This window comes from Elaeis guineensis, chromosome 2, assembly GCF_000442705.2.
Source record: "Elaeis guineensis isolate ETL-2024a chromosome 2, EG11, whole genome shotgun sequence".
In the NCBI taxonomy this organism is placed as follows: domain Eukaryota; kingdom Viridiplantae; phylum Streptophyta; class Magnoliopsida; order Arecales; family Arecaceae; genus Elaeis; species Elaeis guineensis.
The window spans coordinates 100,626,199-100,638,815 of record NC_025994.2 but is presented as its reverse complement, the minus strand read 5'-3'; the positions used below and the strand labels follow the sequence as shown (position 1 = coordinate 100,638,815).

The 12,617-nt window shown below is 34.3% G+C and overlaps 1 protein-coding gene across 1 annotated transcript; it reads left to right on the top strand.

Annotated features, from left to right (window-relative positions):
* The first annotated feature begins 9,507 nt into the window (after positions 1-9,507).
* Positions 9,508-12,264, top strand: LOC140855748 (G-type lectin S-receptor-like serine/threonine-protein kinase At2g19130). Its single transcript, XM_073252371.1, has one exon. The coding sequence runs from the start codon at positions 9,531-9,533 to the stop codon at positions 11,964-11,966; it is 2,436 nt and encodes an 811-aa protein (XP_073108472.1). The 5' UTR covers positions 9,508-9,530; the 3' UTR covers positions 11,967-12,264.
* Positions 12,265-12,617: the final 353 nt, after the last annotated feature.

The following is a 12,617-nucleotide window of genomic DNA, read 5'->3' as shown; positions in this document are numbered from 1 at the left end:
ACTTAATTTTTTACAATAAATTTTTTTCAGATATTTTTTAAAAAATATTTTGAAATAGGGATGGTAATTTGAAATGATATTTTTTATTTCAATTAAAGTTAAAATTTTTATCTTTTTAAAAATTTTAATTTACAATTTTTACTTTTTTTTCCCATTTTTTCACTTTTTTATGGCATTTTTTATTTTTTTGAATTCATATTAAATTTAAATTTTTTTATAATTTTAATTTTTTCCTATTTTTACCATTTTTTTCCTGTTTTTATGATATTTTCTTAGGTATTTTTTTCTTTGTTTGGAATATTTTTTGAAAACATTAATTTGAAATGGAGAAAATAATTTGAAATGATGTTTTTTATTTGAATTAAAATTAAAAATTTTATTTTTTTAAATTTAAAATTATTATTTTTTATTATTTTCTCATTTTTTTTATTTTTTTATGATATTTTTTATTTTTTTAATTTTTTAAGATATATTTTTTTTGACATATATTTTTTTTTAAAAATTAATTTGAAATGCAGAAAGTTATTTGAAATGATATTTTTTATTTGAATTAAAATTAAAATTTTTATTTTTTTAAATTTAAAATTATTATTTTTATTATTTTCTCATTTCTTTTTCATTTTTTTATGATATTTTTATTTTTTTAATTTTTAAAGATTTTTTTGGGATATTTTTTAAAAAAAATTAATTTTAAATGGAGAAAATAATTTTAAATGATATTTTTATTTGATTTAAAATTAAAATTTTTATTTTTTAAATATAAAATTATAATTTTTATTTTTTTCTCTTTTTTTCTTATTTTTTTCTTCTTTTATGGTATTTTTTTGAAAAAATTAATTTGAAAAGGGGATTGTGATTTGAAATGATGATTTTTATTTGAATTAAAATTAAAATTTTTATTTTTTTAAAATTTTAAATTATAATTTTTATTTTTTTTTAATTTTTTTATGATATTTTTAATTTTTTTTATATCAATTTTTTAAGATATTTTTTAAAAAGATAATTTTAAATGGGATACTAATTTGAAATGATGATTTTTATTTAAATCAAAATTATAATTTTTATTTTTAAAAAAATTAAAATTATAGTTTTTATTTTTTTATTTTTTTTGAAGAATTAATAATTGAACTTGCTATTTAAAATAGTATTTTTTAAAACATCATTTCAAATGGTGTTTTAAAAAATACTATTTGAATTGATAGTTTTATTTTTATTTTTTTTCATCGTCCACGTGGAAAAGGATGGTAACGTTGGCCATCATAAAATGCTATTTTGTAGTTTATATTATTTTAATAAATAAATTAAAAATTAAATTATTTTTGTAAATAATTTTTTTTAAAAAATTATTTAGGTAAAGTACTTCCGGTTGTTGCCTACTTTTGCATGCTAACCAAGGATAACCAAGTATCTTTTCACTGGGCTGCTGGAATTATCTTTTGGTACGGTAGTCTCTTGCTTTTTATCCGTATCATTTTATTTAAAGAACGCAAACACCATTTTTTCCATTTAAAAAATGAAAATATTATTTTAATATATTAACACTAATTTTACTATTAGAAGTTAATAATAGTTTTGTTCTATTTTAGTTGCTTGCATCAGATGCAGCTCCGGCTTCAAATCTGAGAATGTGACATCGAACAGTACATATTTCCAAAGCACTACGCCAGCCCCACTACGACTACGAGCAAAGGGCACTTGGAAGGGAGCGCATTTTGACGTCCGTTGTCAATTGGTCAGCAGAAGGCTAATGCTTTCTCTTCGGTGAATAGACTTAATCTACAATAAACATTGTGGACTATAAGTCAATAAAAAAAAAATATCATAACAGCTGCAATCAACTAAAAACATCTGCTTTACATGCCACGTAGCTCTTCTTCTCTTCGCAGTTTTCAAAAATAAAAAATATTTTTGGTAAACAAAAAAATATATTTTTAAAAATAAATAAAATAATATATTTTTTTAATATAAAATAGATGATAATATCAATCTAATGTGAGTACAGTATAAAAAAATTGAGATACACAAAATTATATGTTTTTATGGGACACATGATGAATATAACATGAAGAGCCTATTTCGATAATTCAATAAAATTAGATTAAATTTTTTGCTATATTTGTAATTTAAGTAGTTAAATAGTGCTTATATTAATCCAATATTCTCTTTGATTAAATCTGATGAGAGGAGAAAAAGATCTTAATAAATTTTTTTTCTATAATTATGTTATTTGAGGAAGATATAGGTACCGTGTCGTAACATTCTCCAATCCTTTGCCTCCTATAATTACGTAAATAGCTTTTTCCCTATATTAAAAAAATTGGATGGCTTTTTGCCTCCCTAATCCTTTTTTTTTTTTTTTTTTTTTTTTTTGCAGACTAACTTATTCACAGACTGTAATTTATGCTAAGATTAGGATAGTTTTTAAAAATGTGTAGATTGAGAAGACCAATGGATCCGATTCCTGTACAATATTCCTTCTATCAGGGTCAACGAAATAGACCTTTACAGTACATGCCCTGAGCGTTGGGAGCTGGTGACGGAGGTCTCCATAATCGCCATCTCTTCCTGACCTGATGGGAGGAACCTCTTAATTTCTGCACCAACCAAGCACAAGTTGCCGTCCCCTGAAGTGCAATTGATACGTCACTTAATATGACTAGATGAAACCGCCCTTTTGGATGGTTGACGATGGGCATAAGAACTGAGGTAAGAAGGCGTCATGTGGACTTGGACGTAGGTGCTCTTCCAGTGCGAGGCAGGTGGGGATCCATCATCCATGGAGTTGTTGGTATTCCATTTCTACTTGGCAATGGTTGATGACGGCTTGTACTCCACATATAAATTAAATTTTTGGTGCCTCTCTATTTCAGAAGTCTAAAGATCTTGTCTAAATGTGAACCCAAATATCCATGTTTCTTAAACAAAACATAGCCTTCAAGGGACGAATCCCGCAAGATATTAGCTAAAAGACAACCGCTACAAGCCAAAAAAAAAAAAAAAAAGAATCTTTGATTTATCTTTAGTTTAGTTTTACGTCACTCCCATGTGATTACTATATGTCCATATCTTGATAACTTGTCCAACTAGACATGACTATAACCCATCTATATAAGATAAATTTTACCGTGCTAGACTCGTCAACCAACTCTATCTTCTTTCTGTATATGAGCTAGTATCGAAATTAGATGACACCGTATGCAAATTTTCATTTTTATCGAAATTTCTCCGTCGCCCTCAGCTCATTCAGGGAGAAGGGTACAGTCAAACTTTCGTTGCCTCTATCCTCTGGTAGTATTTAATGCAAGCATGGCATCCAGCGAGCACGTACAAATGTGAAATAAATACGTTCATGATGATCCAACGACTAATGGACATGTATCAATCTATCCACATCTATATATATATATATATATATATATATATATATATATATATAGAGAGAGAGAGAGAGAGAGAGAGAGAGAGAGAGAGGCTAATCCACAGTTTCATAATTTTCATCAATTGCTTGAGGGTGGCATCAATCATAATCAAACCCTCCAACCTCCAGCTACTAGTACCATCTGAACTAAATCATTGGTTAGCAATATAGACTGTTGTCCTTTAAAATCTAAAAATTAAGCTACAGACCCTTTCGTTCCTAATTTTCTAAATACTACTAATTAGTCATTGAGAAATTAAAAATAAAAAGTATGATTTTTCAAGAAATATAATAGAGATACCGCTACCTTGGAATTGAAGCTGGATCCTTTCTTATCTGGAGAGAGATGATGATAAGGCTATGTCTAACTGACAGTATATTTTGTTTCACCAGAGACGCACTTCAAAGCTAAAAACTTTGGGCTGTCTCGCTTCTTTGTGGATGGTTTGGAGGCATAAAACGGTTAGAAATGAGTCCAATTAGAGTGAGATGATGCAGTGGCTACGACATGATGGTGCATTTGAAAAAAAAATATCACGTCTCAAATCAAACATCTGAGTTGGATACGTAATACGGTCATACAATTCTAAAGCAGCATCCTAAGGATCAAGTAAAATCTAAATAATTTAATATTTCAAAATTTAAATAACTAAGTAAATACCAAATCAATCAATCGAGTCACAACCTCAAATCAAATGTAAACTTTGTTCAATACAATTATTCAAATATTCATTGGTATCAGAAAATTTAAACTAACTGAACTACTAAAGGTTTCGATTCTTATTTGCTCTCGTTCAAACCATCCAAACTAAGCATCCTGTAAGTCTGAAAAAAAAAAAAAAAAAAAATATGAGCTTCTCCAGCTCAGTAAGAATCATTGCACATGTACATCAAGCCAGTAGATAAAAATAATATTTTTGAAATCAATACAATTTGTGAAGACTCATATATGTATAATAACTGAAATATTATCATAAATATGTATTTAATAATATAGATCATCACATAGCATCAAGTAAAATCTTCACTCATTATTAAATTACATGTTATATGTTTCATCTTTTCACATCTTCAATTGACAATCTTTTATTCTTTTTTGGCTTTGGACTAACTAGGATCATGCGACGATCTTTTATTCGGATCGATTTCTGTGATCTTCCTCGGATCGAACTATTTATGATCTTTCTCGGATCAAATTATTCATGATCTTTCTCGGATCAAATTCTTCCACACATAAGCTTGTAGGGGCTGTCCTAGGCATAAGCTCCTGACTGGCTATTCCACATGACATGGTCAGTCCAAACCATTTTTTTTTTTATTTTTTTCATGGACGTATAATATTAATCAATTCAAATTTTGCAGTGTACTCAAAAACATATTCATGCTCGCAATCACATAAATAAATAACAGAGTTTCACATATGATAAATTCATCGATCTCAAATCCAACGATGCAAAACTAACAGTAAAATAGTATATACATGTAATGATGATCATGTATAATGATTCTTACCTCGATCAATGATAAATCAAATTCACAGTCTTATAGTCTGAAAATCAAAATCCTACTCGTTGTCCCCCTGGTCGTTGGACTGTTCTCCTATCAAACAAATCAATTTAATCAAATAAATTTTTAAAAAAATATATATATATTGAGGTTTATTGGAACTCTTACCTATGTCCCCCTTTTTTTTAAATATTTTTTTTATTTTTATTTATTTATTATATATATATTTATATATATATATAATTTAATTTTTATTTAGAGAAGAGAAAAGAGGTTTCTTCTCCTCTTCCCCACGATCAAAAACAGGGGACCCGAGCTCTTTTCCGAGTGCCTCTCCCTCATCCGGCCAGGTAGGCCATCTCCGGCCACCCTCCCCGGCAACCTCAACGATGGCGAGGCTACCGTCCCAGTGGCAGCCCCACCCCTCCTTGCTGCCGGCGGCGGAAGGAGAGAATAACGTAAACAGGGGTGTCCCTGTTTGAGTCCGAATTGGCATCTCGCCAGCTTTCAAGCACACCGATGGTCGGAAGATCAATTCGAAAAGAAGGGAAAAGGAACGTATCTTATTCCGGCGGCCAACAACAGCTCCGACGGTCCTTCTCTTCCGATCAACCGCTCATGGTGCTTCCTTTGAGAAAAATCCCTCAAATCTCTCAAATTTCTTCGAAATTTTGTTGTAAGATCCTAAAGGAGGAAGGTGGGTCTTTATAGTGAAGATTTTCTATCCTAGTCGAACTCTTCGAGTCCGATTTCATCGAAACAGAAAGGAAGAAGACTCCGATTAGGAGTCTTCCTCTTTCTAGATTTTTTTTTTTTTTATTGGACAGTCAAGGTTTACAGGCCCAAAACCTGGGCCGTTACAAAAAGACTGATTCCTTTCTAGTTGTTGCCTACTTTTGCATGCTAACCAAGTTATCTTTTCACTTGGCTGCTGGAGTTATCTTTTGGTACAGTAGTTTCTTGCTTTTTATCCATATCATTTATTTAAAAAATGCAAACAGCATTTTTTCTATTTAAAAAATGAAAATATTATTTTAATATATTAACAGTAATTTTATTATTAAAAGTTAATAATAGTTTTGTTCTATTTTAGTTTCTCACATTAGATGCAGCTCCGGCTTCAAATCTGAGAGCGTGACATTTCAACAGCACGTATTTCCAAAGCACCTTTTCGGAAAAAAAAAGGAGTATGTTCTATTTGTAGTTTGAGCAGTTACATAGTGCTCATATTAATCCAATACGCTTCTTGCTCGAACACTGTAAGAGGAGAAAAAGATCTTTATAAATTTTTTTTTTATAATTATGTTATTTTATTTAGTAGGATTGGAGTTTCTCTTTTGGATGGGAGTTTTGTTTTGAGGAAGATGTAAGTACTGTGTTGTAACATTCTCCAATCCTTCCCCCCTTTCTATAATTACGTAAATAGCTTTTTCTCTATATTCAAAAAAATTTGGATGGCTTTTTGCCTCCCTAATCACTATTTTTTTTTTCTTTTTTGCAGACTAACTTATTAACATACTGTAATTTATGCTAAGATTAAGACAGTTTTTAAAAATGTATAGATTGAGCAGACCAATGGATCCGATTCCTGTACAATATTTCTTCTATCAGGGTCGATGAAATAGACCTTTACAGTAGATGCCCGGAGCGATGGTGACGGAGGTCTCCATAATCGCCATCTCTTCTTGACCAGATGCGAGGAACCTCTTAATTTCTGCACCAACCAAGCACAAGTTGCCGTCACCTGAAGTGCAATTGATACGTCACTTAATATGACTATGACTAAATGAAACCGCCCTTTTTGATGGTTGACGGTGGGTATACGAACTGAGGTAAGAAGGCGTCATGTGGACTTGGACGTAGGTGCTCTTCCAGTGGGAGGCAGGTGGGGATCCATCATCCATGGAGTCGTTGGCATTCCATTTCTACTTGGCAATGGTTGATGACGGCTTGTATGCCACATATAAATTAAATTTTTGGTGCCTCTCTATTTCAGAAGTCTAAGGATCATGTCTAAATGTGAACCCAAATATCCTTGTTTTTTAAACAAAACATAGCCTTCATAGGACGAATCCGGCAAGATCTTAGCTAAAAGACAACCGCTACAAGCCAAAAAAAAAAAAAATATTTGATTTATCTTTAGTTTAGTTTTACGTCACTCTCATGTGATTACTATATATCCATATCTTGATAATTTGTCCAACCAGACGTGACTATAACTCTATGTATATAAGAAAAATTTTACCGTGCTCGACTCATCAACCAACTCTATCTTCTTTCTGTACATGATCTAGTATCGAATCTAGATGATACCCTATGCAAATTTTCATTTCTATCCAGTAAAACCAACTCATGCTGGAGCATGGAGCCATCTCACATTCTTGGTTGTCTCCAAAATTTTCTCACCCATTGTTGTTGAGCCTAACGAAGGCAAGCCTGGCCGGAACATAATCACCATTCTTGTTCCGTTGCTGCACTTCTCCTCACTTCCATCCCGTATGCTTTATCCGATGGATAAAATATCCCCCTCAAGAAAAAATATGCTATCTAAACACGTACGAATAGATCAATGAAAAAAAATAGTATCTTAAGTTGATTTGTTGGGAGTCTGTTTGAACTGGTCCGAGCACCATGAATGCTGAGGCTAGTTCAAAACATGACTCAAAGATTAGGTATTAGGACTCGAAAACATATTTTGTAAACAATGAGAAATTTTAGTTAATTTAGTTTAGTTTTAGGTCACTCACATATGTTTAATATATGTGCATAATTTGATATCTTGTCCAAATAGAAGGTGACTATAACTCATTTATATAAGCAGTCAAGATATCATCCAATCAGGAAAAGAAAAAATTTTTACAATCCGTTTAACTCGAATATCTCAAAAAAAAATAGAAAAGGTCAAAAAATTAGGAAAGTAGGATTTAAATATCCTTTTCTTTTATTGATTCTGTATATCTCATAAATTGAGATACATAGAACCTATTATGCTAGGGAGATCCTTCCTTTCATAATTTGAATAGATTTCCTCTCCTATTTCAAATAAAATTAGATATTATGAAATAAACAAGACTAATTAAAATAATTATAAAGAATACTAACATTCTATCAGAGATAGATCTCAATTTTTTATATCAATTTTGCCTATTGTAGCTCCATCTAATTCTTCATGGATTAGAAGGTAACGTCCAATCAAAATCTTTTTCTAAAAGAAAAGTTTTAGTTTGACTAGTCCATTTAGAGAACCAAATAATAAAATCTCATTCCGATTCAACTTCTTAGGTGGTTGACTTAAAGTTATAGATCTCGAAAAAATATTCTATTTAAAAAAAAAAAAGGATCATCTCAATTGGATGTTATATAATCAAATTATGGGCTCATAAAGTTTGATGTATGATTCACCTTCATAATGTGGTGGATTTTACTTCTTAACTCTGTCCAATCCTATCTGTAGTGATAAAGTGGTTTATATCATGTCTGGTGATCCTCTTGAATATTTATAATGGCCAAAATAATTCATATTGAGTGTGGTGATCTTCCTCAGTACTCATAATAATCCAGATGTTCCATATCAATTCAATGATTTTTCTAGATATTTATAGTGATAAAATGATCTACATTGAAAGTCCACTAATCATCTTAGATATCTATAGTAGCCAATCTATATCAAATTCAATAATTTTTTTGGATATTTATAGCGGTCAAAATGATTTATATTGAGTTTGATGATCCTCCTAGATACTTAAAATAATCAAAATGATCTATATCGAATCTAATGATCCTTCTAGATATCTGTAGTAGTCAAAGTAATTAATATCGAGTCTAAAGATTTTTCTAAATTAGGATAAATTTTAACATACAGACTAAACTTAATACACTTGTTATTAAGACTAGATCTAATTATTGCTAGATTCAGCAGCAAAGCAACTAAATCAGTTGATTTTTTGTGTGTGTGTGTGTGTGATGCAAGTATTGTTTAATTTAAAGTGGCTTTTTTCACTTGACTCGTACTTGTTGGAAACGTAAGGCAATCCATTGGATTTTTGAACAAGACTGGCTACCCTTCTCTGTTTTGTTTTTTTTTGGGTAAAAAAGTACCCTTCACTTGAAGGCTGGCTATTTTGTCTTGAGTGGAGGACAAAGCGGACTTGTTCTCTGTGGAAGTTTCGAAACGGAGTTGAAGAGGTAGTAATTCTCCATAAGCTTCTAGATATTGATAATTCAACTTGCTTGACAATATTACACTAACTTTTGCAACATTACTTGGACTTCTCATGAACCGTGACATTCCAAATGACTTAAATGCTCTGACGTCTAGGTAATCCATCAAGAGAGAAGGGTTTGGTTGGAGGGTAAAATGATAATTGCACAAACTGATTCTTTAACAAAGAGTAAACATTCAAAGGAGAGGAAGGAAATAAAAAAAAGGGAGAAAAAAGATATTCAGCAACTGATATTTCTACCAAACATATGTAAAAAAATTCATACTAGACAAAGAATCAACGGGCCCCAATTAGGAAAAGAAATTTAATCGTCCTATTTAATAATTTGAAATTTGAATGCCTTTACATAAGCAGGCTGGTTTCTTTTCCATGCTTCTGCCCCCATGGATACTGAGATGAGGCCATGTTCCTCTCTTTCCATATTTCTTCTCTTCTTTCTCTTCTCTTCTCTCAACATCCAACACTATGTAGCAACTGATAGCATCTCTTCAGGCCAGTCCATCTCTGGAAACCAGACCATAGTGTCCAAAGGAGGCAACTTTGAGCTTGGGTTCTTCAAACCAGGTAACTCGCATAACTACTACATAGGCATCTGGTACAAAACAATTCCAGGCCAAACTGTATTCTGGGTGGCGAACAGAGCAACACCCATCTCCAACACCTCCTCTGCCGAGTTCAAAATCTCAGAAGATGGCAACCTAGTCCTCCTCAACAGTTCCACAATCCCAGTTTGGTCATCCAATTCAACTCCATCAACATCGGATTCGACAGTTGCAGTTCTTCTCGACACCGGAAATCTTGTGATAAGAAATGGGTCAAACACTACAATTTGGCAGAGTTTTGATCACCCAACTGACACATGGATGCCAGGAGGATGGCTTGGAGTTAACAAGGTCACAGGTGAGTATCAGAGCATCACTTCATGGGAGAATCCCGAGAACCCTGCCCCCGGGCTTTTCGCTGAAAGTATGGATCCCGATGGATCCAATCAGTTTGTATTGCTGTGGAATGGTTCTGAAGTTTATTGGAGCAGTGGGCTTTGGAATGGCCAGTACTTCACTGCGGTCCCTACGACCAGTGCAAGTAGTCCCTTCAACTTCACCTTCACCGACAACAAGCAGCGGAAGTATGCCATGTATACCATCCTCGACAGTTCTTTCATCACTCGGTGTGTGATTGATTCATCTGGGCAATTAAAGCAATGGTATTGGCTGAACAGCTCCCAGGAGTGGCAGACAGTCTTTACTCAACCTGTGGCCCAATGTGATGTCTACTCTCTATGTGGCATTTTTGGTATCTGCGATCAGAAAAGCACGGATAATATTTGCAGCTGCTCCCCTGGTTTCGAACCAGCTTCAATGGAAGAATGGGAGCTCAAAGTTTGGAGCTCAGGGTGCGTGCGGAAAACCAGTTTGCGATGCAGTAATCAAAGCTCGGCTGGTGGAGAAGAGGATAGATTCCTTGAGATGACCAATACGAGATTGCCTGCCAGTCCACAGAACTTGAATGTTGGGAGTGCCGAAGACTGCGAACAAGCTTGCTTGAACAACTGCTCTTGTAACGCGTATGCTTATGTGAGTGGATGCTTAATTTGGACTGAGGACCTTCGGAACCTTCAACAACTCTACGTTGGTGATAGTGGAGCTGGTACTCTTCATCTCCGGCTCGCTGCCTCTGACTTCCCCGGTTCAAGTAGCTCACATAAATTTGTAATTGATCTAACTCTTAGCGTCATCGGTGGAGTTCTTGGGATCTTGTGCGTTCTTGTAGGACTAATTTGGACATTTCAAAGGAGGAAACGAATTAGGATGTCAAAACAAGTTGAGGGTTCTGTGATTGTGTTTACTTACAGCGATCTGCAGCGTGCGACCAAGAACTTCTCTGAGATGTTGGGCAGTGGTGGCTTTGGCTCTGTTTTTAAAGGGACATTAGTTGACTCAACCGATGTAGCTGTGAAGAAGCTTGAAGGCTTGAGACAAGGTGAGAAGCAATTCCGAACCGAAGTGAGCACATTGGCTGCTATTCAACATGTCAATCTGGTTCGCCTTCGCGGCTTCTGCTCCGAGGGCAGCAAAAGGCTTCTGGTTTATGAGTACATGTTAGGAGGTTCCTTGGACTCCCATCTCTTTCAAATCAATTCCACAGTTCTCGACTGGAAGACGAGGTATCAAATTATTCTTGGGATTGCGAGAGGATTAGCCTACCTCCATGAGAAGTGCAGGGAGTGCATCGTACACTGCGACATAAAGCCAGACAACATACTTCTAGACAAGGATTTCTGCGCAAAAGTTGCAGACTTTGGCATGGCAAAGCTCATCGGTCGTGACTTCAGCAGGGTATTGACAACCATGAGGGGAACCATTGGCTATCTCGCGCCTGAGTGGATCTCAGGCCTACCAATCACCTCCAAAGTGGATGTCTACAGTTTTGGGATGATGCTCTTTGAGTTGATATCAGGCAAGCGAAACGCAGCGCACTCTGAGGATGGGAATGAAATCTTTTATCCTTCCTGGGCTGCAAAAAAGATCACTGAAGGCGACATATTTAGCTTATTGGACCATAGATTGAATGGTGCTGCGGACATTGAAGAGCTAACCAGAGTCTGTAGAGTTGCTTGCTGGTGCATTCAAGACTCTGAAGGTCATAGGCCAACAATGGGACTGGTGGTGCAGATCCTAGAGGGAGTCCTTGAGGTGAGCATGCCGCCACTTCCCAAGGCTCTTCAACTTCTTACCGGAGATCAGAGCCAAATTGGTAATCAATTGCCATCCGCTGAATCCAAAGATCCACTTGATCAATCTCAGGATTTCTATCAGTAAAGTCAAGCTCTAAAGGGCGCGCATATGAATCTCTGCTGAGCATGTCGATGATATGTAACGGGTTAAAGTAGAGCTTATAGGTGTCATCATCCTTAAGATGGATGTTCATATGAGGGGTTGTAATGTTCAGTAGTGCTGTAGTCTCTATTTAGTCGCATAAATGAGTTTCCAACTCATTAGTTATAAAGATATGTTAGATACATGAGTAAGCTGTCAACTACCTGATGTGCCTCTTGCTAAAGACAATGTTACGAAATATTCTTCTAATCTATTTATCTTCAAGGCATCTATTTCACAATTTCTGTGTTACTGAATCACATCAACAATCAAACCACATAGTCACATACATATGTTTATGAAGTTCATGGACCAGTCACCTGAGTTGATCATACCATGGATGTTTTCTTCATTGCAGATAACGTTAATTAGAGGGGGAGGAGGCCTTTTCCTCCCTCCCACTTCTTTGAAAGAAGAAACAAACGACATATGAAATTGAAATTGAGAACTAAGAAACACATAATTTCCTTCTTTAATCACGTACAATCTAATTCTTTTCATTAAATGCCCATTCACCCTGTCATGGCCCAGTCCATCGGACTGGCTCATCATCTAATAGGCCCATGTCCCATCCGAAGAAAGAGACATTAATGC

Excerpts from the sequence above, each read along its gene's own strand:
- LOC140855748 (XM_073252371.1), top strand. The coding sequence starts at position 9,531 with ATGGATACTGAGATGAGGCCATGTTCCTCTCTTTCCATATTTCTTCTC.